This window comes from Siniperca chuatsi, linkage group LG14 (genome assembly GCF_020085105.1).
Source record: "Siniperca chuatsi isolate FFG_IHB_CAS linkage group LG14, ASM2008510v1, whole genome shotgun sequence".
NCBI classification, from domain to species: Eukaryota; Metazoa; Chordata; class Actinopteri; order Centrarchiformes; family Sinipercidae; genus Siniperca; species Siniperca chuatsi.
In genome coordinates, this window is record NC_058055.1 from 19,631,460 (window position 1) to 19,659,419 (window position 27,960).

At 39.5% G+C, this 27,960-nt stretch overlaps 1 protein-coding gene across 1 annotated transcript in view; it reads left to right on the plus strand.

The window, feature by feature from the left end:
• Positions 1-27,960, plus strand: part of pdlim4 (PDZ and LIM domain 4) — a 50,573-nt gene extending 22,613 nt beyond the window's left edge. The window contains exons 3-7 of the mRNA XM_044222788.1: positions 61-142; positions 13,237-13,538; positions 15,324-15,481; positions 23,126-23,264; positions 25,557-27,960. Coding sequence (XP_044078723.1) covers positions 61-142; positions 13,237-13,538; positions 15,324-15,481; positions 23,126-23,264; positions 25,557-25,761 — 886 coding nt within the window. The 3' untranslated portion in view covers positions 25,762-27,960. The remainder of the gene's footprint in view (positions 1-60; positions 143-13,236; positions 13,539-15,323; positions 15,482-23,125; positions 23,265-25,556) is intronic.

Here is a 27,960-nt window from a genome sequence, read left to right on the forward strand (position 1 = left end):
GTTCGATGGCACAAGATTTATCTGACTCTCTCTCTTTCTCTCATGGGTGTTGTCTTTCAGGTCGGGATCAGGAGACCGAGTGTGGTCGCCAACAGTTAGTGAAGACGGCAAGACAAGCCCTTACATGGAGCCTGACTCCCAGGTAACCACTGTTTATTCTGGATTTCCCGAAGCACAAGACACAAGGGTTTCTTTAGATTCAAATTCGCACCCACTGAGATGCTGTCAGAGCTGATCTGCCTGAATTGCTCATGCTGCCAACACAGAGTTTCTGTTCTTGGATCCTACTCAGATACTGTAATGATCCTATAGGTTTATCTTACGACCACCAGTTTCAATTATTTCAACTTCGTTTCTGAGAAATCATGCTTTGTCCGTCAGTTTGGCATGGCAGACGTGTCTAAATACTACAATACCCGTGAGCCTCAGCCGCCGTTGCTATGGAGAAGAAGCCAGTCAGAGGCGCAAATCAGAGTGGTAGCATATTCAAAACGCTTCGTCTTTGAATTTTTGAACAAAATACAGCACCATAGCCGCTGAATTCATCCAAACTTGGTCCAGAATCCAAAAGTAAATTGATTTAAGCCGCAGATGCTAATTAGTTTCCTCAACACCGTAAACTTTAGCTTACACCCACAGCTCCACCAACAGTGAACATGGCATAAAATAAGTGCAGCTTGGGAGTCGTAGTTAACTTCTCCCCCAAAGTTTTTATGTACACAGGCTTGTACCTTTTGACTTTTTATCAAAGAATAATAACTTTTCTAATACAATTGTTAATCTTTTGTACTGATGATTCAAGACAGTTTCATGCTCATCCAAGCCACTTAAGTGCTCCAACTGTCACGTAACATTGTCTATGGGTAAATTTAAAATGTAGACCATGGTAAAATTCTACACCGAATATCAGGATAATTGTCATAAATCTGGGGTCGTAACTTAAAAGTTTGCTGGGTGTGAGACCCACGTTTTCTCAGTCTGTTTATATCATAAACAGAATCCATGGAAACAGGCACAACACTTGATCCGTAAATTGCATGTACACTATCATTCACATGATTATAAATGAGATAATGCATCCCACTGTTCACTGGAATGGTTATGAAATAGTATCTTGATTGTTCTCCAATCGTACAAGCTGCCAAACGGATATTCAAGGCATGATGAACTCTAGCAGATGATCTTTTCCAAGTTTTCCAGTGCTGGCAAACCAACAGGTTTCTGAGCACAGAGAGAATAGGAGGTGTGTGTGTGTGTGTGTGTGTGTACACGCGCACATATGCTGTGAGTATGGAGACTATGTGACTGAAACAGACAGACAATGAGCATATTGTGGCTCAGACATGTGAATGTCCATTTGTCAAGTATTGTGTTTATGGTAGTTGTGGAGTCAGGACTGATCTGTATGTCTCCCAGCCCTCACTGTGGCAGGGTCTCTTTGTCTAAAAAGGGTGGAACGGACACACAATGAGCTGAAGTGAAATCTATCTGTCCACTCCTCAGTGGGAGTTTGACACCTTACTGGAAAGTATTGTTAGTAGTGAAAGAGGCTTTAGCATATGTAATTCATCAGGGTTGTTTGTGGTCTTGTCTGACATTAAGGATATTAGCAGCTTCCCATGGGACTTTATTTCTGAAATGACCAGTCAGTAAATTGGTGTTAAGCTCAAGTGTTACCTGCATTTTAGTGTATTTTATACCATGGCCACAGAAATTACTTGTCTCCAATTGGCTGTCAGGTGACCATTAAAATAGTATAACAGGACATCCCAAACAAAGATTCAGTCTACCACTGTTCTGAGTCAGTGCACAAGGTTTAACTGTGCATAAACCTCATTTATTTATTGGTGAAACTGCTTGTCAGTCTGTCGGTCTGTTGGTTGGTCAGTCCACCACTTCATACTAAACATCTATTGGATGGATTGCCACAACATTTTGTACAGACATTCATGGTTCGTACACGATGGATCCTAATGATTTTGCTGATCCTTTGAATTTTCCTGTGGCACCACCATGAGTTTGACATTTGTGAATTTGAGTGAAACGTCTTGACAATTATTTCAATGGATTGCCAAGAAAATTTCCTCAGGCATTCATGTCTTCCTCCGGATGATGTTTGATCCTTTAACGTTTCATGTACTGCCATCATCAGGTCAAATTTTTAATTTGTCCAATACTTTGGTTTATGACCAAAAAACTGCACAAACCTCTATTTTGTGTTTAGTGCTAATTAGCGAATGTTAGCATGCTAAACTAAGATGATGAACATGGTAAACATTATACCTACTAAACAAGCATTTTCAATGTGAGCATGTTAGCATGATCATGTTAGAATTTTGCCTCAGTACAGGCTCACAGAGTCGCTAGTTTGGCTGTTGACTTTTAGTCTTGTTTATACGCATATTAATTTATTGTATCTTCTGCCTAAATGCTACAATGCTGCTGCTTGATGCTGCATTACCAGAAAATAACTCTCACTGAAACAAACCTAACCATGTATTGACTAGCAACAAATAAACTTCAAAAAATAGATACAGCCATCCATGTTTTCCTTTGGTAGGTGACCATGTTATCAGCATGATGATACAAGTGTCCTGATATAAAAAAGGACTAAAAATAACCTGAAAACAAACAAAGAACTAGAAATTCACCTCTGCTTCTTGTTGGTGTTCTTCGCCTCCATTTCAGCCATTATTTTTGTATATCAGGACACCTTGTTGTGTATTATTACTTACATAGGCATTACATTCATGGACAAGTCAACCTTTATGTGTCTTCACTATGGGTTTATTCAAGATAAACTACATTAAATCAAGCATTTCTTGCCTCCTACAACACAAGACTGTATACATGAATAAGAATCAGATAAAAAAATGTAATCCATGGCTGTCCAAAAAAGTCCCAAAAAGGTCTATATGCCAAACAGCCTGTAAGCAAGCAAGCCTTCTATGTCCAGCAAATGGGCAGAATTCTGCAGTCTTCAACTCACAAACTCAGCACCGGCTTGGGTCTTGCTTTGATTAACACGAGGAAATACCAAACCTGAGTGAGAGGAACCATCAGCTACAACTGTTTATACAAACACAGACACGCATGACAAGAGGTCTTTGCGTGTGGGTAATACGAGAGTAGCAAATCTGTGCTCATGCTCTTTTCTCTGAGTCTCCGCTTTGCCTTTCTCTGTATCTCTGTAACATCTCCAGTCCTTCCTCTCTCCCTCAGTAAAGTCTAAAAATGTTCCCTGGCGTCTCATTTAATGAGGTGAACCTGGACGGCTGGAAACCGCCAAGTCAGGGCCACTTTATCGTCATGCTCAGGTGGATTCTTCTGAGCATGAAAAGAGGAAACATCCGCTCCCGGGGCTCATATAAAAGACCAAGGCTCTCCCTTTCTTTGTTTCCTGCTGTATTCAGATACGGCTTGAAGGGCTACGCTGACCCATAACAATGCCGATTGTTCCTCAGACATGTTGGAAACAATATATGCACCGGGGCCTCTCTCACACCAGCTGAACCAAATCCAAACTGAACTATGTGATACTGTTGGCCCACAGCCACTCCAATGATGAGCCAGTTTGGACAGCATGAGCAAAAAAATTAACTTAATCAAATCGCTGGATGAGGATGACAACACAATTTCTGATTGTGTTGGCAAAGATTTGAAGTAATGTGTCTATCATCCATAACTTACCTAGTGGTATGTGACCTGACCTGCAACATTAGGACTCATGCTGAAGCAGTACGCTTTGGCTAGCATGGTGAGAACTGAAACCAAAGAGGCATACCAGGGCACTTAAACTTATCTATAAACAAAACAATTCCTCTGGCAAATGACCACACATTTTTCCAGTATACACAGGCATTCGTTGGTGTTTTTGCGCCGCAAATTGATTCCATTAACTAAGAATGTTGCAAAAGTCGCATTAGAAGTCAAAGCATCTCTATAACTCGCTCTGTCGGTTGGGCGGTCGGTCGGTCCCACCCTTTGGCGGCCACAGTTTTTGCCCTAGGAGGCTGAAATTTGGTATGGAGGTCAAGTGTGAAAGTGTGTGTTTGTGTTCATGCCAATTTGCTAAAAGGGGGCGTGGCAATGGGAGTGGCCTATCGCAAAAAGGCACATAACTTCCAAATTGATTAACAGACTTGCACAAGATTTTGTGGAAAAGTTGGTCATGAGCAAAAGGACAGCTAATTAATTGTTCATGCCAATTGGCAAAAAGGGGGGGCGTGGCCGTGGGAGTGGCCTATAACAAAACGGATTCATGTAACATGACCAAACTTTGTAGAAACACACACACACACACACACACACACACACACACACACACACACACACACAGAGATAGACATTTTCCTATTTATTCATCGACTCCTTGTTGTTGACCAACTGGCTATGTTGGAAATTCCAGTCTCACTTGTGGGAATTAGCTACTGAGCAGGAAGTGACACACGGAAGCCATGAGGTGTTTCCTTTCACCTTGGGAACACGGAGACTCATAAAAGTTGATGAGGAAATACTGTATTTTTGGATATAAGTAAGTGTATGACTCAATACTGTTGATGTGACTGTGTTGCAGTGGCTTTTTAAGTGTATCTTTTATCAGTTTGGGGAATTCAGTGGGACTGTATGATGTGTTTTCACATGTGGCCACTGTGCTCATGTCTTGGCAAGACTGTGCACATACACAATTTCCTGAAATAGAAATAATTTGTTAAAGAGAGGTGGCAGGGATGAGATAATGATGAGGTGTCATAAGTAAAATGGCATGAAGTGCATGTGAAGGAAGTTTTTCCTTGCCACTGTCGCCAAATGCTTGCTCGTGGTGGGATTTTTTGGGTCTCTGTAATTAATATTATAAAGAGTACGGTCTAGACCTGCTCTATAGGAAATGTGCAATGAGATAACTTCTGTTATGAATTGGTGCTATATAAATAAAATTGAATTGAATAGGTTTGACAACCAAATTTTGATTTCAGCTGCACCGTGTAGTTCGGGGAAGACAAATGAGTTGTAATCAGAGGTCATTGGCAGGCACATACAACTTACAGCCTTTACAGCAATATTTGAGCTGGTATTTGAGGACATAATCCTTAACAAAGCCAATAGTAACATTTTAGCATTGGAAACCTTACTTGTCAGACGTTTAATTATTTTTAAATGGAAGGAGAGCTGCACTCCATCACTCCCTCAGTGGATTAGAGAAATGATGCAGACGCTAAAATTAGAGAAGATTAAACATACAGTCAGTGGCTCAACCGCAAATTTACTTTAACGTGGCAACCTTTTATCTCATTTATGGAAGATTTGCACTCTGATGATTTCAACATTCCTTAAAGCTACCCCATCAGTATGATATTACTATTATTAACCCTTTTTTTCTTATTTTATTTTATTCTTTTTTCTATTATTGTATAGATAGGGAAGAGTGTCTGTGTGGGAAAGGGTCATAGAGGGAGGGTAGACTATCAGGGTGGATGGGAAAAGAGGGGAGTGAAGTTATTTCGATTGTACTCATGTATGTCTGGACCCTCTTTTGTAATGATTTTTTTTTTATAAACAAACCTTGATTACAAAGAAGCCTATCCATCTTGTACTTCTGAATAAACCTTTCTATACTGAATATTGATAGCCTTGCCAGTATCAGAGCACTCTTGTTTGGTTATTGTATCCTCAATTAATCAGATTTGCTCAACTTTAAACATACTCCACATTTTTCCTGGTCATCCCTGCGTCCTAGAAATCTACAGTCGAACTGCTATTAATGTCATCACATATCTTAAATCTGAACCTTTTTCCAATGACAGACAGTTTAAGAGAGAAAATGCCTCTCTTCCTTGTAAATGGTTATCTCATTGTACATTTGTCGGTCCTACTCATGGAACAGTTCTATGCAGAAATAAAGCAATACCACCAGTTACTGACATTTCAGGTTTTCAAAATTCCTTCTCTTAAATTACACAGTGGCAGCTTCAAGTAGGTGGGAATGGCCTATTGGTCAATGTTAAACCCAAACTATTTTTTGGCAAGCAATATCAGAATGCCATGGCATTCACCCTATTATTAAAGTGATAGCTATTGTGGCAGAGCACTACGGCCTTGTGGAAAGAATGAGGCTTCACAATGCGGAAGCTGAGAGGTCTGGATCACACGTCACCGAGGCTTCCAGTCTCAGCCCAGGAGCTGGCAGCTAAAGGCGAATTCTCCAAGCTAACATTAATAGGAGCTGACAGACACAGTCCTTGCATGACTTACAGACCGTAATTCCTTCACTGCTTGGAATTGAATTTTACTTCAGATGAAAAATGTATGCATGATACAAATTTGTTTTATGAATGGAACAAGACAGTTGCTTTCCAATACCTGACATTAAGAATAATTTGCCTTTTAAAAACACAAGATAGTAATAAGTTAAAAACTTGATAGAGTTCAAGAGTTGTAAACTTAATTTGTCAAAGATGCATATTTATGCAGTGGAATGATACATAGTGAACTAGGTCAGTTAGAATGATAGATTTTGTTGAAAAACCGGATAAACATTTACACCATAAAGACGTTGATAACATTTTAACAATATGGGGCCATTTAAGGGTTCAGAGTATTCTCATAGGTTGCCAAAATATATTTACTGGGTCCACTGCTTCTTAATCCCCTGCCAAGGAATCTCAGACCAGTGTAGCAATGCTAGGAAGTCTTTTTAGCAGCTCCACATTCATTCACACAGCAGGTCTTTTAGATCACAGACCTGTGACCCCACTTATTTGGTTGTTTGTGTTCAGTAATCAGCCAGTAATCCCCAGAAATGTCCACATCAGTCTTTGGGTTTTCTTAATGGAGCCCTCCCTGCTCTGCTTGGCTGTCAGTGTGCTGGGGGAGTGGACAGGGTCATTGAGCGCACTCTCTGCTGGGGTAAGAAGAGAGACTGCAGCCGTCCAGGGTCATTCAGATTTAGAAGATTTAGAATAACTTTCTTTATCAGGTTTTTCAATGATTTAAAGGAACATTTTAGTTTTTTTACCTCTATCCATCAATTCTTTTTCTGGGTCTGGGTCGCAGTGGTAGCAGTCTAAGTGACACAGATCCTTAAAACCTGAAATGACTTGGACCTGTATATAAACTGGCTTCTATTTTTATAGTTTAAGTCATCTGGATTAACCAGCTAAATTGAGAATTTGTTGAGAAATGGGGTTATGAGAGGATCAACAGAAAGCAAAGCAGCACATGAGTCCATAATGAACCACAATAAATAGATGATTTATCTGGAGATGAAAATAAGGCAGAGTTTGAATATTGTTACCCAAAGTGTCCACTATATTTTGCTGAGATAATTCCTTGCTCTGTTCTTACCCAGCAGTTTTAATGCTTGGTCACACTAACGTTTAACCCGGCTGTGGCTTAGAGGCAGAGCAGGTTGGCCCCTTAATGGGATGTTAGGCGGTTCGATCCCCGACTTGCCCCAGTCCGCATGTCAGTGTATCCTTGGGCAAGATATTGCTCCTGAAGGCTGTGCCATTGGTGTGTGTGAATAATTAGTTTCTTTCTGATGAGCAGTTGGCACCTTGCATGGTAACCTCTGCCGTCAGTGTGTGAATGGGGTGAATGTGACATGTAGTGTAAAGCGCTTTGAGTGGTCAGAAGGCTAGAAAGGTGCTACACAAGTACAGTCCATTTACCATTTTAAAAGGAAAAATTAATTTAAGTGGAATTGCCGCTATGAGTGGATTTGCTTGCATGGACTTTGTAAATTTGAGGGAACTCAGAGAGTCCAAAATGAGGTAAGCTATCGTAGCTTTTTAATAATTTCCAGTTTCCTCCACTGAACATTATGTCTTGGAGTGACCAACCTCCACATCAAATTTCTGTAGTTGTATAATCATCAAAAAAATGCTATAGCATTTTCCTACCAACAAGTTAAATCATGCACAATCAGCATTAGTAGCTAGTAGTAGGCTATGAATGAAGGTAGTTAGCTAATTTTAACCTAGGTGTCTTTCTCTACAACATACATTTAGTCCATACTTAATTATTTTGTTGCCTTCTCTTTTGTTCACACATTTAAATTAAATTGATCGCTGTCACCTGAAACATTGAGGCTGTATTATAAAGCTAGATAGAGGAAATTGATAAAGTACATCACATTTCAATGGATTCTAATGAATCTTCCCTAAAGCATTTCTTCCTTCTCAGGCAGGCTCATGGCCAGAAGCCCTAAAGACTCTTTTTGCCCCCCCCCCCGCTAACTCCTCTCTAGCCCCTCTGTCTGTCCTCCCAGCGAGGCACCCAGGGCAAGGCCCAGGGAGCCATAAAGGGCTGGTTTGTGTTTGGTTAGTAGTGCAGAGCGCCATGTGAAAAGCTTAATTTCGAAGGTCCAGGGGGATTAAACCATGCAGGAGGCAGAGAAGAAATAAGTGTATGTGTGTTATCATGAATTTGTGTGTGTGTGAGGCAGGCAGGCAGGCTGAGGTCTCTGCCCTCAGTTAAAGAGAGGCATATGATTTCAATTAGGGCCCTCCACCTTTTTCTCCTCAACCCCTCCTCCTCTCGTCTGTCTACCCCTCTCTGACCAAACTGTGGTTGTGGACTGAGGTACCAGAGCTGAAACTGCAGTCTTCTCCCATTCAAGCCCTTATTAATCAGGGTAACTTTTAGTCAGGTTGATGAATGGAGGAACTTGGTGCCTCTTGACTGAATGCACCTCAGTTAAACATAACGCAATGTATATGAGCTTATAAAGAGGTAAATGCACCTACATCCAAATGCAAACTTTCTTTTCTTTCTTTGTGTCTTTCTTTCCTTCTTTGGCACACACATACTCTCATACATGGCCAGTCATCCTGAACCATTAGCCATGCTTGGTTACCATTGTAAAACAGATCAATGAAATCAGATGGCAGCCTGAATTTATGTGCATACAGCAGTAGACAATGCTGGTTTTCATAAATAGTTTTTGGTTCGCTTTCTCCTTTTTTCTCTATCTTTTTTTCCCCTTTCAAAGTTTCTCTTCCTCCAAGCCAGGAGGAATGCAGTCAAGATTTGGGAGAAAATGAAAGAGTAGCCATTCTCAAGAGAGAGGAATTAGGAAATAGATGATCTCACAGATGGCCTTTTTCAACAGTCTTGTTATGTCGAGTTTCTGTTGGAGATAGACTGACGCTGCTCATATTAAGTTTAACCTTTAACATTGGGAAAACAAGATAAGGTTACCAGGGGAATTAGGGTGATAAGGCATTCACCAGCTTAACATGACTGTCACCTTAAGACAAAATGTCCATTAAACCTATATGTAGTCCAGACGTGAAAAGGCAGAATAAATCTTTTTAATAAGACAGTTGGCTTACAGCTGATTTTTGTAGTAAAAAGAAACCAAGCCTCCATACCTTTTAGAGCAACTTGAAAGGTCCTGAATGTTACCAAACTGGCATTTTTATAAGGCAAGCACCAGATGTGCTGCCTTATAAATCTGCCATCCACCCAAAGCAAATATCTGAAAGGCCAGAGAGGAAAGAGTGTCATGAGACAGAAAGACAAGAGGAATGGCTGGGGGGAGGGGGGTCAGTTCAGCTGAAACAGAAGGAGTCACACCGTGTCAGACAGGAGTGTGAGGGTGAAAATGGGTGAACATGTACTTGCTGCTGACAACAGGGAAATCTACCTTAACAAGAGGGTTTTTTAAGGGCTACATTTGCCTTTGTGGGATAGTGGACTGACCTGGGGGAGTGAAGGGATTTATCATAGCATTGATTTCTTTCTGCCTGATTGTTGAACATTTGTGCAAAAAAATCAAGAAACCCTTTTTTCTCTCTTTTTTTTTTTTTAATAATTCTGAAAATCATCACATTAAATTTGACCAGTTTTTAGTGATGGGAAGTAACTAGATACATATACTAGTATTGTACTTAAGTACAATTCTGGGGTAATTGTAATTTACTTAAGTAATTCCATTTTATGCTACTTTATCTTTCTGCTACATTTACTACTATATACCCCATTTTGGAGGCAATATTTCACATTATAGATTAAGCACTACATAAAGTAATTAAAATCCCCCCTCTTTTATCAGTTGCAACATTAAAGTGATACTTAAAAATGAATACATAACACATTTAAATCTAATAAATATATAAATATAATATATATTATTCTGAAATGGGTCATTCTGCAGAACGGGTACTTTTACTGTAGGTGCATAGGTATATATATCATTTTGATGCTAATACTTCTGTACCACTGGCGCCTACATTACCCAAAATGCACCTCGACCACAGACAGTTCGGTCAGAGATTCGGGTGTGTTCTAGTGACAAATGTAGCCTGGAAATGCTAGCATCAAGCAGAGATAAGGCACGGTCTACAGAGGTGTGGTAAGCTCAATTCCTTCTAACTCCACACCCCAGATATTTTTACATTTTTAAACTTGTAGTCTTGTAGTTCAGCCCCAACCAATGCTGACTCAAGTGACACACGATTGCGTGCAGCTCTCTCTGGAGCCACAAAAGGCTTTATACAACTTTTTTCACATATGGAGTAGTACTCCCCAAAAGACCTGTAAACAGACTTTGATGTGTAAAATCAGTGGAATTCCCCTTTAAGCAACATTGTGAAAGTGACTGTTATTTGTAACAGAATATTTCTACACTATTGCTACTTTAACTTAACTAAAAGATCAGAGTACTTCCTCTTCCAGGTTTGCACCTGCATAACATCAAAGTCATCCCGAAATGCCCTCCTCTGTTGCTTTTTCCTTTGGGTTCTCCCTTTAGTCCCGTTAAAGGGTTTAGTCTGTATAGTTTTGGAATGGGTTTTTTTGTCCTTCATCTTTCTTTAAATATATCACCATATATGTTAGTGTGCTATTACCTATCCTCCTTAGTATGTCGTTTTTGTACAGATTAGGAGTCATAAATGTCTTCACTGTCATGCCACTGCAGGAATGTGTAACATAATACACTCTCAGGGATTTTCCTCCACTTGCCTCCTTTATTCTCAGAACACAGGCATGAATAAGCTTGCCTGACAGTCATACAGTTATTGTACTGATTGTTATCTGCAGATTTAGCCCTTGTCTAAATATGAGAAATGAATAATGGATTCTCATTAAAACTAAAAAGACATGTAGGGACAGTGATTAGTTCTGAAAAAACTCACCCTTCCAGTTCTGGGTATTTCCTCGGGAAATGGAAGACGTGATGAATCGAACGGTGAAATAAAAGATAGCTAGGTGCAGGCAGGAAAACATCACCTTAATTTAAAATCCATCTATCCACAGAAATGTCATTTTAAAGGAAGGATGGAGAGGTTTTAGGCAGTAGGGTGGTACAGTAAGTAATGAGATAATCATTAAAGTGGCCACAGTGGAATCTAGAGGAAGTTTTGAAATCATTTTCAAAGATTCCAGTTCAGTAATATCAGCAAGACTCTATATAAATGTATCTGAAGCACCAGTGATTTTATCAAATGTCATTATTCCTTCCATATTCTCAAAATTTAGAGGTTGAGGGAACCTTTGATTAAAATCACATGAGTTCCACCATCTGTGCAAATAGGGCTAAAGATAATGAGTAAGATCTGGTTTGGCCCGTTTGGCCCTGTGGTGAGAACCAGGCTTCAGAGTGTCTGGTTTACTTGGAGAGGGAGCCGCAGAGAGCTGGGTGTTTCTGACATCCTGCCCAAACAGGATTTGGCTTTGGTAGAGAAGCTGCATTGAGCGCTGATTCCCCTGCCCGCTTCTCTGAACTTTAACCATGAATGGCTATCAGCTAGCATTTTGTTCAGAGGATTTCTGGATTCATCCATCTTTACTATTCAAGGTTTTGGAAAGAGTAGGAAGAGGTGGTTTTAAATTTCTTGAAAGTCATCTGTCTTAACTGCAGGAGGCAGGGCAATGACAGAGCGCTTTTCCAAGCTTATTGGTGTACAGGAGAGGAGGTCTCCAGCACGCTGAAAAGTGCTGATTACAGAAGACCTGTATGTGTGTGTGTGTGTCAGTGCATGTGTGTGTGGTCCAGGCGAGGGCCGAGGACAGGATGACATCCAGCAGCCCCATCTGTTGAAATGACAGGGGTCCTGTCTGGAGAAGCTGTGAACCTCCACCTCCTGTGGCTGAGGCACTTCAAGCTAGCCCAAAACACACGCAGACCCACACACTCATTCCAGTGGCTCATAGTTACAACAGTCTGACTGTCTCCCATTCTACTGCATTGCTAAACTTGTAAACACGTCACTTCGTTTCAGCTAAAATGTTTATAGTCTAAAGTTATGATAATGTGCAGCTCTGTTTAGTCATTCAAAAGTGCTGGCTATCTATGAAATTCAAAGCAAAACACTATCAGAGGTGGTGACATCATCGCAAGCCGTGCAATAAAACTTTATCTACATAGTTCAGTCTCTGAGACGGACGAGCCAGGCTGGCAGCGAGCGTTATCACTGAAGTTCGCTGATAGCTGTGGTAAACACTGAGAGGCTCGATGATGTCACTGTGGAGTTTGTGCAAATGCACGAAAAGGGCGTTGACCTCAGCATAAACACACTCGCTGAGTATACAGTGGTGTAAGTGTAGGTGTCTGTGCATCTGTGCTGCATTAGTCCAGCAGATTCTTCCAGATAGTTCCAGCAGAGCAACTATGTGGCAAGAATGTAGAAAGTTAAAAAGATAATAATTTAATCTTTTACAGTATCTCAGCTCTGTCAGCTTCTATAACCTCCTCAATCCAGCGAAGAAGCAGCCAGGGGAAAAATATTTTTTTTTCAATATTTACACCACGCAAGTTAATTTGTTTTGACAGAAACATCTGCAGGAAATCGAATGCAAGCTCCTTCTTAATAAACCTTGCTATTAAAGAGGGAAAAGCAGAAATGAAGTGGAAAAGGCTTTTCTCTAAATCCTCACCACTGCAAAGCCTCATTTGGGAACAACCACTCTTTTCGCCTCTGAAGAATTGTGGTTTTTCTACTCAGGGCACCACTGGGCTTGTTTTCTCGTTCCTTTCCCTTTTTTTACTCTCATTTCCTGAACCAAAACATAATGGGGCATTCTGTAATTGGCCCATTACCCTTTTTATTCCTCCTAACACTAGTAATTCTTTCTTTGATGTAACATGCTCTTTCTTTTTTACCACTGCATCCATGTTTGTCTGTTTTTTGCAGAATTTCCATGCTATAAACAGTGAATATCTTGTGATGTATTCTTTCATTTCTTTCAGATTTTTAAATGTTACCCTGTTTTTTTTTTCTTTCTTTTTAGAATTTCCGTCCCATCACCAGTGGATATGGCAGTTACAGCCGTAAACCTTCGTACACCCCTGAACCCCAGTCCCCGCAGGCTCCCCAGTCCCCGCAGGTTCCCCAGTCCCCACAGGCTCTCCAGCCCACTCACCTGAATAACGGGCAGTCCAGATCCAACAACGGCCACAGCCATGGATACGGGAATGGAACCGGGCACGCTCAGTACAACAACCCAGCAGGACTTTATGCTCATAATGGCAGCAATGGAGACAGATCTCTGCCAAGCAAGATGGGAGGCCTTAGCCTCAGTGCCACACATAGGTGAGGTGATCAAAGTGTGTGCTGCAAAGGAGTAAACAGAGTAAAACATAAACAAATGGGTCCTAAATCCCACCACAACTTATAGTTTTGACAGGATAAGTAGATTAGTTTATACTTAGTGTAGGGCCCCTAAAAGAAAATCTGGAAATGTATCTGTGTTTATACTGACAATTACAACGTTCAATAGAACAATACAAATTGGTCTTGTTTTTTAACCTTTTTTTATTACCAGAAGAATTTTCTGAGCTATCAACATCACAAGAAGATCTCTTAGCGTGATGATCACCGTCTTCTTATTAAAGAAAGCACAATGTTACAAATAGTAACTTTTTAGAAATTCACATATTTTTTTCTGTGAAAATCTGTAAAAGCGGAAAACAGTGAACCTTATCTATGCACTCATTATTAACAGGAGAAACTGTTGAAACATATCGGTCTATCTCTCCATTTCCTGGAGTCAGTGTCATTGCACACCAATTTTGTGAGAAAATCACACAATGAAATAGTAGTGAGGCTCCAGTGACTAAAATCTAAAATCCATTAATCATTGCATTGTTGAAGCATCACCAGATAAGATTTTATGTAAAAATACACCTACAGTATATTTTTAATACTTCACAGATGCATGTGTTCATGTGCTAACTCCAGTGAAGACACAGAAACAGACACATAGACACACTTTGGATCTCTCTTGACACACCTGCACAGATGGCCATGTGGACTGGAAAAGCCATTTGTTGTTGTGCATCCCCTCAAGCGGGCAATAAATGTGTGTGTTTAGTCTCCCAGTGAATATCCTCTCCAGCACTTTCAGAGTTCCCCAGGACTGGACTGTTAATCTAGCCCCCCCCCAACCACACACACACACACACACACACACACACACACACACACACACACACAGAGAGACAAGGAAACACTTAAACACCATCTTAACACTGCTCATTGCCCACTGTCAATCACTTTCTCTAACACATTCATTACACAATTTCACCATGTTCTCTTGTCTTTCTTTCAGTAGCTCAGGCTTTGTCTCTCACAGACACTCACACACTCTTCAGACTCCTGGACGGGAGTCTGGAGACAAACATGCAGTTAAGTGTGTCAGGATTTCAACACGTCTGTCAGCAGCCCTGCTCATCTCCCGGAGGTTCCAATGTTTGAATGTATCAAATGAACAGGATCCATCCTGTTAGGTTTGGGAATAACCTAATGGGTGGATGAACATGCAGAACCGTAGCGCAGCACTGCTCTGATTAAGAATTCATGCCTGTGGAATCACATGTTGAGTGTAAAGTGTACACCTCTGTTTCCCCTCTGTGCATGGATCTCTGCTGTCTCAGTAAAAGAAACATTTATAAGACATCCACTACATAGTCTTAAACTAGTTTAAACAAAAGAAATGTGTCATAGTCCTGTCTTAGTTTCTTCAGCTGTGTTTCTGTCAAGGTTTCTTTTCGTCCTTTTGGTGGTCTGGCCTGGTCATCTATTCTTTTATCTTTTTGGTGAGGCTACTTCAGCTCCTTTCATTCCTCCCTTGGTCAAACATCACATCATGACACCACCTGATAAAAGAAAATACCAGAAAAAAGACTAAACTAAATTACCCCAACATTAGTACAATTACTTGTTTCCTTGAGTCAGAACCTTGGATCCCTCACGGATTACTTTTTCATTGTCTTGACTGATTACTAAAGGAAAGTGATGTTTTTTGTCACCTGTCATCTAGTTATCATCAGATTGCATTGAAATAATACTGTATCCTTCCCCCCTTGTTTCCTTCAGCCCAGAGCCTCCCATACACTCCCCTGTGGGCCGTAATGGTTTCGACACACAGTCAGACGTCTACAAGATGCTGCAGGACTACGTGGAGCCTGTCTCTGAACCCAAACAGTCCGGCTCCTTCAAATACCTCCAGGAAATCCTGGAGGCTGAGGATGGAGGTAGGGATTTCTGTGTGGGTGTGTTTCTGTGAATGCTTTCGTGTGTGATGGTGGAGGAAAAAAAGCACGTGGTTCCACTGCACCCTACATTTTTAGTGTCATGCTACTTTTCCCAGGAACAGGAAAATGACACTAACCGATATCAAGAGGCAAAGGCTAGAATTTAATTAAATAATCAGTATGAGTTTGATTTACTTTTCACTGATGTTATGATTGGTTCTTATAAATTGTCAAATACAGAAACATATTTTAGATGATATCTCAAACAATGCTGGTTTGATTTTGATTAAAAAAAACTTTGAGGTGATTCGTCTCACATTTTGCTGCTGCGGTGTCATGTTGACAGTATTAGACTAATTGACCTGATTGTGAAATCAAAAGATTACAAGGCCATACTGTAGCTATAGGGCTGCAACTATTAATCTGTCAGTTGTTTTCTTAATTTCTTAATTACTCTATATATATATACACACATATATATACATATATATACACACATATATATATACACACATATATATGTATATGTTATATGTGTAAGGTGGAAATTTCTGAGTTAGTATTTCCTCCTAAGCAAATCCGACTTATGATTCCAGCCAAAGGAACATCTTGCTTTGCTCAGGCAGCTTCTCTCTGACTGTTTTGAGCTGCTCTGTCTTACTGGCATAGTTTTCCTTTTATAGAAAGACACAGACAGCGAGGTTAGGGAATAGAGAAGGGAGAGAGAGAGAGAGAGAGAGAGAGAGAGAGAGAGAGAGAGTGAGATAGAGGACAGAGTAGGAGAAAGATGAAGTGCTTTAAATAGCTCACACACAGATGAACAGGGGAGGGAAGTTTTGGTTAGGCAATTTACTGCAAAAACAACTTAACAAAGGACAATAAAGTGAGAAATATGGTTTTCCTGTCTGCCTTCTGACCGCTCAGCATTCCAGTTTTTGAGGAGGAGTCATGTGATGCCGACAGCAGCAGAGGAGGGCTAATCCTAGGAACCAAAACATTCTTTTCAGGTTCCATGTTTACCACTAAAGCAGGGCAAAAGTTGTGAAAGTCGTAATTATAAGCAAAGTGTTGGTATGCTAAATTGGAAGTAGCCAGAACTATCATTGTCTATGATTAATGATTTTCTCAACGTCAGTGAAACGTTGTTTAACTCTTATTATTATTAGTGGATTGTTACCAGCTGTGAATGAATGAATCTGCAGTGTCAAAGTCAGCATGTGTGCTCAGTAAGCTTTTCCATAGGTAAATATTGGTTTTAATGTATGTATTTTGTCATACAGTCATCTATTTGAACTCTTAATTCTCACTTAAATTAGAGAACTCTCCTCCAAACCCCCCTTACATACTGGTTTGATGGGTTTAGGATGCCAATACTAGAACAGATGTTTTTGTTAAGGAACCTAATGATGGCTAATTCTTGGTACTGATTTGAATATTTTCATGAAACACAACAACAACAACAACTTATAGCTAATGTGTCCTCCTGATATTTACTTTTAATAATATAGAAAATACCATATTTGCCCGAATAAATGATGACCCAGATGGACTTTTTTTTCATAAAAGTGAAACATAAAATACTTCAGCAGAACATTAATCCAACATTTGTGCAGCATGTCTTCAGTCACATACTCGCACACTTTCTTGTCAAGCTCTTCTGGTCAGAATGATTTTCTCTGACAGCATTTTTCTGACTGTCTATTTGTCTTTTTGAGGTCCTCACCACTGTGTCAGTCAGTTGCCCCATCAATTTGTGTTTCCTCTCACGCTAACCTGAGCCCAAAGTCAGTAGATAATGTATACTGGAATTATATACTGTATTGGGCAAATTAGTTTCTTTGGCCAAAACATATGAGAAACTGAGGCTTTTCTATCTGAATGGATTTATTATATTTTAGAATAAATCAATCACTGTTTTTCCCAGTTCAAGACTAAAAACTTCCCACTCTGTAATCACATCTCCGGGTCTACCTTTGATGTGAGAGCCGACAGGATAATCCACAGCACAAGGAACAACGCTGACTGCTCCTGCAGTGAGGCCTGGAGCAGAGCCAGACCATACTGTTTCCTTAATTTAGCACTTACCATTACACTCAAAGCAATGAGAGAGAGGGAGAGCTAAAGAAAGAGACAGATGATAATGACAGACAAAGGGGGTTGGAGGGAGAGAGACACTGCTGATGGATTAAAGAGATTTAAAGGGAACTCTTTTTGTTTGTTGTCAGTGGTCTTTCAGCTTGGGGGACTGGCAGGTTGATTGATAGGCTAAGCCCTTTGATGAAACATGGAGACACTTCAGGTTTACATTGGGATCATTTTAAAAGCTACCTGTCTCTTTGTTGATGTTTGGCGGTGTCATTTACTCTGTGTGAAATCCTGCCACAGATGTTGCTAAAATCTGACCCTTGGCTGTTGTTTTTTTAATAGCTCAATAAAGCAGAAACAAGTCAAATTAACAACTGAACACATTTTACACTCAGGTTAAAGTCAAATAATCCTGTTTTTTAATGCATACCTTGCTGTCAGGCTTTTAAATCACCATAGTTGGTCCCCTTTTGAAGGTGAAAACCCCTGTAGAGGCCATGTTGACTTTCAGGGGCTTTTAAAGTTAAAGCAAACAAGAGTGTCAATTTACCCAGAATTCCACAGACTCTGCCATGATTGGATAGCAATGTGTATGGAAGAGGGGTGGAGTGACTGTTAAATACTGGTGTGAAGTTAGGGTGTTTGAAGCAATATAACCTAAGGTTGGTAGATAATAGAAAGTTGTACTTATTGTACCAATATGAGGCCCTAACATGTTGAGGTATTATGTAATTATATGTCAACAAATAAGCATTTACACATGAACAGAACTGTTTCTGTATGTTTTAAAGAAATGCACACTATTGAATGTGAAGACTTGCTCTTTTGCTGATGAGATTTTATCATATCCACCTTCATGAATGAAAATTTGAGGTGAATTTAAGGGGAAGATAGACAGGAGACAACGTGATGGGGGAGTGTTTCTTCAACAGTTGGAAAAAGAAATAAACAAAATTCCAGTGACCTCTCTGAAACCTCATCCAGTCCCCGAACTCCAAGTTGTTGTTTTTTTAAGAAAATTCTGAAAAATATCATTTTGAACTGTACCTTACATCATTTATTTCCAGAGAAGTGACTTTCCATCAGCTTACAGAGGTTATTTTTTCAGCAGCTCGTCACAACAGTGATGATAAATGATGGCCACAAAACCCAGTTTCAGTACATGGAAAGTGCTCAGGAGGGAAGCAGACTGTGTCCTTTCTCAGAATAAGACCTCGGTGTACTAAGACATCCATCAGCATCACTGCTATGCTGAGAAGGAAATGTTATACTTTCTAAGTATAACACTTGTCCAATTATTGATTGCCTCCTGGATTATAACATGTAAACTTGGAATGCTCACATACAGTAATATTTGTTACTTTTAGCTAACTTTGCCTCAAAAAGTATATGGAAAGTTAAATAGATCTATCCCAATGGACCAAGTTGGATTTCATTTGAACAATGTGATTAGAATTGTCTGTAGTCGTGACCACAACTCAGATAGGTAAAAGGATGTAGATAAACATTACATCAGTCAAGTCATGTCCCCCTTCAAACACACTGCAGAGTAATTCAATTTGGGAAAAGTAGAGGGAGCATTCCAGTCAGATTGTTATTCCACAGGGATCAAGACAGAGCTGAAAAGATACAAGATTTAAAGCCCTAGCAAGATTTCCAGTCCAGTGGGGTTAAACATGTGATTCCAGTGGTGAGGGGCTTAACCCTTTGACTGTCTGTTGGCACAGGAGAATTGTTCTTTTGACAGCAATATGGCTCAGTTTTACTTCATAGTAATTCATTATTCGATTATCAAATTTGTCAGAGATTAATTTTCTGTTAGTCAGCACTTTCTACCATGTTTTCCAATATTTTTCTTTCTCTCACGATAATGTTTTTTCCTCTCTGACTGCATGTGTGGCACCAGAGATTGAAAATGTGTCTGTCCTAGACATTTCAGCTATCCTTGCGCCCATTTTATTAATTATCTTTCTTGTTATATAGTCTTGATAGAAGTATGTGCAGCATGGTCAGGAACAATTTTCTTTGATTTCCTTGAGAAGTCGATATAATATCCCACAATAGCTGTCTAAAATTATATTATTACAGCTGTTTATTTATCTTTCAACATTGTGATTCCCTTTGCCTTAAATTCCCAGAGGTTTCGCATTCAGCACTTGACAGGTTTGAGTTAGTATGAGGGCTAACATGGGTGTGTGACTGTTTTACAGTGTGTCTGGTTGATATTAGTCACAGTGTAAGAAACACATTGTGCCGTGAATGTTGCATGGGATGAGATATGTGTTGTAATGGGCCAACTTGTCACTGTCTGTCAAATAAAATATGGTGTCTGTCTGCATTTGGCAACAAAATATACGGGGCCTAAGTAGTCTGGCTATTTAAAAATGTGGAAGCAAGACTAAACAAGCACTCATTCATTCTGCTTTTTGTATCTATTTCTGACTGTGGTCTAAAGACTTTTATTAGTCAAACTTCCCCTCTGTGAGAAAGTCACAGGAGTGCTGCACATAAAAGGCTTTCCATTAGAGTGTGTCATTAGGTAATATAGATATTAATCCCAGAAATAACATACCCAGCTAATGTCTGCTCTTAAACACACCATGGAGCAGTCAGATGCTAACTGTTACTGAGGGATAGAAAGTGCTTTGAGTCAGGTGCCAGATGCGAGGTAATTAGACTGTGGTTAGTGGCAGTGATAGGTGGCCTGTTGGCCTGAATAGCCTCTGCTAGCACATCGTCAGTAAAGGGAAGTCTTATATTGCTGTTCACAGCTGTGCCCCACTGATCTACCCTAGTGCACTTAACAAGTGCCACTGGAGTGGCTCCAGATAGCCAATATTAAGTTTGCCCCTTTCATGCATTCCAGTCAAGCGTAACTAAACACTTGATGGTTGGAGTTGACTCGCTCTTAATAAAAAAATGCCATCCTTGAGAAGGCAGCAACCCCTGTCTACCACCAGAATTACCAGCATCAGTTGTTTATGTGTTAATTTAAAAAATAGCCTTTGTTGGTGGAATTGTAACAACATAAATGATCAATATATACTTAATCAACTGTTGTAGCTGATTGAGTTGGTGTCTTCCAGTAAATGTTTTTCTCGTGTAGTTACAAAAAGCTTTATTCTCCACCATTTCTTTTGGCTAAAAAATGAGAGAGGTATCTATGACGCCATATTTGGGCCATTGTAAGTAAAAAAATAATAATTACTGAGCCAGGGGAGGGGGTAATATTCAGAGAAAAAACTTTCTGAGATTAAAGTTGTAAAATTACGAGAAAAAAAACTCAGAAAAATATTGGGAGGTGTTGTCAAGGAACCACATTGCTTCTCTGGTTGGATTAACCTCATCAGACGTGTATTGCCGTGTACTCTGCCCGCAGTGGATGAGTGAATCAAATTATACTTTGCAATCAGATTTAGCAATAAGGAAATACTTGTGATTATAGCTCAGAATCAACATATTGTCATAAGCATCTGGACTTTGAAGAGACATGCAAGTTAGTATCAAGTTTGTGTGTGTGTGTGCTAGTCAGAGAGTCATAACATCACCAACACTAATTGAGTGAGTAAACAGTTAAAATCTACATCCCACATGCACATGCACTCAAACATAATTAATTTTCTAAACACTTCCATCTTCATGGTCACTGCCAAATGAAAACTCACTCAAATAGGTTGGAGACTTGATTTTCTGAGTTTTTTTCTCGCAAATTTATGACTTTTTAATATCAGAATATTCAAGTTTTTTTCTCATAAATAAACCACTTTTATCTCAGAGAATATCTGAGTTTTTTTCTCGTAAATTTCCGACATTAATCTTGGAAATTCTGAGTTTTTTCTCGAACTATTACCCCCCCTCCCCCGGCTCCGTAATTGAATTGTTTTTTTTTACCTACAATGTCCCTAATATGCCGGTGTAGATATCTGTGTTGAATTTGAAAGAAAATTTTCTTGAGGTGTTGTCATTTACATTAAACAAAGATGATGCATGTAACTGTTCTTGCCATTAAAATTAATGTCATCACAACTCCCCTTGTGTCGTTCACCGATATCATGTGATTGTAGCATATTGGTGTGATGGTTAATGCTTGACTCTGTGTCATGGGATATTTTCCCTGCCGGTTGTCTAGCCAGGTTGACTGATGAATTCCTTCTAGGAAATGCCACAACAGACTCTTGAATGGAGCACACAGGAAGGAGAGAGAGACACAGAGAGGCCAAAGACAGGGGAAGGCGTACGAGAGAGAAAGAGAAAATTCAGTGACTGTGATCTAAAGGATGAGTGAAAGCAAAGGAAATAGGTTGAGGACAGGGAGTAACTTCTTATTAGTTAACACAGAAATTTTATTCAGTGGCTAAAACAACACTTGAATACACTACGCATAGCAATTTCACATCAATGGATCATTACCACATACACTTTGAGAGCACCATAACGATTGATGGCCTACAGTACTTTACCCTCTACAGTGGATTTTACATTGCGTGCCACTGGGTTGTATAATCTGAAAGCGAAAGCGTAAATCTCTTCAAAATAACCATATGTAAACAAACACAATGGAGAAGCTGAGGAAGAGGACGAGTGGCAGCATCCTGTTTGTGAAAGCAAGCAGCAAGGTTAATGAGAAATGGGATCTTAACTTACCATCTGACTTGAGTATGATACAGCATTAAAAGCAAAACTTGTGTGAACCAGGTTATTGTATTGCCCCAAGTGGTTCATAGGACATTGTTGAATGATTTCTCTGTGGCTGCTAGGGTGTTTCTAGATAGTTGGTGCTTGGTATGGTTGTGAGAACACAATAGAGAACATAATAGATTTATCACAAATCATATGAAGACTATGTGATTGATGAGCTGCACCTTTTGACATAGTGTGTATGTTGTGCCCAAACTTGGAAAAGTAATCTTTAAAAAAACAACGGCAGACAACTACCAATAATATGCAAGATAATAGTAGTGCGTGTTTCCCAGCGAGTGCACTAGTTAGTCTGTAACCATACCTTACATGGATACCTGTATCATACCCTTATGCCAGCAGGGTAACACACATCTGTGACAAAGGCCAGAAAAAGTGAGAAATAGCTCAGTGGAAACTGACCCCTGGTGCCTCCTTTGAGGGTAGTGTGGGAAATATTAATCCATCTTTGTATCACTTACCAGCCTACTACAGACCTGACAACCACAGTGCTCTAGTCTTACTACCTGGAATTCAAAGGGAATTTCCTGCAGTGTGCAAACACAAAGATGCACAAATACACACTCTCAGGAACCTGTATGGCTTTTTCCCTTGAATTACCAGATAGGCACTACCTGGAGCCAGTGGTGCTAGAACATATACACAAACACACACCCACACATGTTTATATATAAACAGTGTTACCTGGGTTACCAGAGGCCCACATAGGAGATGTCAATATTATATCAGTGCCTAGGATTCTGGGAGCATGTTGCACATTTATAGTATGCATGCGTATTTGTAAGGTCTGGCACGTGAATGGTTTATGGTGTAGTTTCCAAACTTCCTATATTTATTCTGTGGTTATTTTGTTATTTCTAGGTGTGTCCCCAACAGAGAGAATGAGAAACTTAAAGTCTCCAGTCAGGTCTCCAATCTCCAAACTGGGAAGCCCCATCCCCAGCCCCATGCCTGTTCTTCAGAAGCTACCCCAGTGCACACGCTGCTGTAATGGCATTGTGTAAGTATTGGTTTATTTTTTAAGTAAATACTAAAAAGTGGACTGTATAACATCATAGAATATCTCAAAGAATAAGTAAGTAAATGTGTCTTATTGGTCAGATTTAAACATAAAATATTTAAAAGTTTCATTTTGCTTTTCATTTCAACACTAAGGTATAACAATATTTTTTTGATTTAAGGTATTAAGTACCACAGCATAAAACATAATGGTGTGGTTACTGTGATCTACAATTACAGACCACTGAAGATACAGAAAATATGAATGATTTATTCTCAGATTTGCTGTTAAAACTATTTTAATGGCCATCTGGAAATTATATATCTCTGTCTGGTTTTATCACTCCGCCTGTGGTCATAAAGTTGAATGCTGAACTATGTGAGGTGAGTGAAGATTCTTCCCTTACTCCGAAACAAAGAGGTTAACTCGCGCAGGTCGACCTGCACCAACAGGCCTTTCACAAGTACTCTGAAAAAATCTTTTCCCATTTATCATTTTAATGATTAAACCAAGCCATCCTCCACACCCTTTCCCACGCACATGTTACAAACTTACACTAAACATTAAGCTTGAGCTCATGCACACACACCTTTCTGCCAAAGTAACCACATGCACCGGTAATCCCCCCTCTATAAAAGCAGCTGCAGGTAAGCAGTGATGTCATCGGCTTACTTTACTTGTTAACAAGAGTGCATTGTAGGCGCTTACAGGGCACAATAAGGCTGTTATGACCTGGGAGCATTTTACAGCTTTTTATATAAATATAGAGCACTGTGTCAAGAGTTTATCCTGCAAGTCGTGTGGTTAGATGGGAAAGCGGTTAAAAGAAAATGAAGCAGGCTTATGACTGAATGGTCGCTGGCCCGAATCCCCAGTCCAGAAAGGAAAATCTTATTGGGAACAGTGAATGAACAACGCCCTTAACAACTGCCATCACTGTGTGACTGAGTGAAGTAGTGAACTTCCAAATGCACCAGTGTTGATCACTAGCCAACTAGCAGAATAAAAATATACTATTCAGCTCCCAGGTGTGTACAGTATGAATGTCTAACCTTCCCTTCACCTGAAACTCTTCTCATGATGTGTTCTTAGAAATCCTCCCAGAAATATGACATATGATGAAATATATATTGAAATGCTTTCACAGTTACAGTCGCTATAAAGTATGATAACTGCTGATTTGCATAGATAATGTAAAGTTCACTAAACAACTGTGAGTCAGTCATGAGCAATTAATCATCACTTACTTCCTTTTAAAGTGTTCTGCTTAATGCTTCTTCCTCTGCGATCATAGCACCTCCATAAAAACTGCTTGCAGTTATCCTTTTAAGGCACTCTGCATTTTGCTGTTTCCTTTTTATTGCATCATTTTCCTATCATGCTTTTATCATTTCATCCTTCTCAGTAGTGTAACCTCATGGTGTTCCATTGTAAGGCTGGTATCAACCACCCTTCTTTAATGCATACAGGAAAAATGTCCACTATCTTTGTTCCAGTTTTCCCTTACACACCATATATTTGCCTGTGTTTTTCCTGTTCACTATAAATAAAAATATAATTCAGACTCAGGGGCCAGGAGAAAACATACCAAAAAGAAACCACAAGATAAATAAGAAGAAATAGAAATACCAAAAATCTGTCAGCACTAAACACGATCTGTTTCAATAAGAAAGGTATTAAGGACAGGAAAACTATCACTATTATGAGTAATAAAGGGATTAATCAAAACCCTGATATGGCTTAAATGCGACTAAAAGCAAAACTATCATACAGTTGTCAAAAAAGATAGCTTAGCATCACTTAAACCTTTGACATTTCTGTAACATTCATGGCTACACTGTATAATAGATATCTATAGCAACATAAACAAAAACAACAATATATAAAACTACTTCTGTACTTACTATACATACATCTATGGAAAATAATGATTGAAAAAGGGTTATACAGCACATGGAGCAACATTTTAAGGCACAAGGTGTCGTCTGCCGTTTTGATTGGCAGTGTTACGATTCAATTAAATGCTGGGTCTTTAGCTCATGATCAACGCCAAGCAAAACTCTTTAGGCTAAGTAGGCAGTGTCTAGGATCAAAGGGGAAAGGCTAAAAACATGTAGAAAAATACTGGAGCGACCTACACTAACACCAAACCAGTCTGTTTCATGTATCTCCCTTTCATTTCCTGGATTGGTTTTTGTTTTGCAATAATGCTCTGCTGCATCTCCATGATTTCTAAATTTGTTAAAGCCTTCATAAGCCTAACACTCTGTCTCCCTTCATCTCTCCATTCAGTGGCACTATCGTAAAGGCCAGGGACAAGCTCTACCACCCCGAGTGCTTTATGTGCGATGACTGCGGCATCAACCTCAAGCAGAAAGGCTACTTCTTCATCGAGGACAATCTGTACTGCGAGACCCACGCCAAGCTACGCGTCCAGCCCCCAGAGGGCTACGATGTTGTTGCCGTTTACCCCAACTCCAAGGTGGAGCTAGTCTGAGACGGAGATGGAGCTGGCTCTACTGTAATATAACTGGGAAACTAAAATGTGGGAGAATGGGGCTACTGAGTATCCTAGCTTACATTTATCAGGCTCTGTCAAGCAGGAACGCCGATCTTGGATCAGTTTTGCCTTTGGGAGAGTCCTATGAAATTTGTGTTTCAGTGATCTAAGATCAGCATTTCTACACTGACAAACTTTGATAAATCCTGTGTATATTGAGCATATTGTTGACAGAATAGGTCTTGGATCTGATGAACATACCAAAACTCAAACCCATTAAAAAGCTGACATTGTATGCTATGTCCCACCCAACCTGACAGCCCTCATATCTCAATCAGTGTGTTTACATTGAATTCTAGATCCAAGAAGATTATCAAACCAGTTAAGGTCATATTCACATAAAGGTGTTCATATGCACATTCATATCCACATCAAGAAACCAACAGCCAAGAAACAAGACATGCACAAATGGCAAAATCTGGCAGAAAATAGAATTAGATGTTTATGCAGTCTGAAATTACTACTGTACAGCAGTATACTCCAGCTACCTGCTTTTCTAACAATCAGCACTTGCGTTTATCTTGTTTTGCAAAGTCATTCAAGGTATAAAGATGTTTTGTTTAAGCTTTGGTTAAGGGGTTTAAAAGGTTTATGTGTCTTTTTAACTATGTTACAGTTACACATTATACTCCTGTTGCAGATGGACTTTTGCATTTTTTCATTTACATCTATGCAGTTTACTTTTCAGACTTTCTGTGTTACAAAACCGGGGAACATCTTTGTTTGATGGTCACTTTTTCTGCTCACCTTTCATTTATGTGAAACAATAAGCAATAATTCATTATAAGCAGATCTCTAACAAGTATAATTGTGAGTGTCTGGAATGTGTGTCAGTATGCTTTGGTGAATGGGTTTACCGAACTATAACCTATAGTAAATGCCTCCATATGCAGCTATCCAAGCCCCACCTTCTGAAATGTAAACAAAACCCTTCAGGTGACATCCTCAGAGTTCTGTGAGGAACTGTAGAACTTAATGAGAATCAGTTTAAAGAATTTCTTCCAGCTGTGATCACAACATCCTCAATTTAGAAACAACAAATTGCAAGAAATGAGACTTTAATGATGAAGTAACTTAGCCCAATGCATGCAATGATGACATTTTGAACAGCCGTGATACACATTCACAGAAGATTGTAACTGAAGTACTCCCAAGCACCTGACTGAGAGAGGAATTTCAACTCTCACTCATGTTCACACCAAGGAATTCCAGTTCATAAAAACAAGAGCACAGAGTTCAGTCGGTCTGTTTACTAAAAACACCAATATGCTCTCAGCCTCTTATGACAACTTTTAAAAAAGGTCATGTGCATGTGAGACAGGAGACACGGACCACAGAAAACTGTTAGAAACTGGTAAACTGGGACTCCGCAGCCTACAACATGTGGGAGTAATATTCACTTTGTTTAGTTTTTTGGACCCACAACATAGATACATTACAGTTTCTCTTTTGAAGAGAGAAAAAGACAGAAGTTGGAAGTATGTATAGTTGTATTCCCTTCCTACTATGAACTCAAATTTTTGGCCACAGCCAAGTCCATGAAGCAAATTAAATATACTTCTACATTTCCTCTGAGAGAGGGGCAACAGAAAGGGAGGCTGAGAAGATGAGAAAGAGAAATGAGAAGTCTGCATGTATTTTCTTAACAGAAATTCTTTCTGAAAGAAGAAAGAAATGTGTTATGACTGCAATATGTGGCCATTAGTCTTGGCTTATTGTGAATAGTGAAGTAAACTGGGTGGAAAGGAGTGATCTAATTCATAATTTTATAAATACTTATAACAAAACAACTTTTTTCATTTGAAACGAGAATGAGAAAATCTTTTTTTTTTCTTCTAGATATCAACAGTGATGTGTAGTTGCTGGTATGCCATCTATACTAGTTATCTTGTAAATTATGTGAAAATTATATTGCTACCGCATTGTTTCTTTAGTATTGTACATATTTGTTTTATCGTGATTCAGCATACAGTATATAACATGTCGCTCACGTGTCTTTGCATACCCAGTGTCTTTAAATGATTTCTTTGACACAAATCTTCTTCTTGTGTTTAACTTATTGTTCTACCAACACATGTTTTGTGTATTTGCTTTTTTTTCTAGGATCTAAATAAAATGATAATTGCAGTACCACGA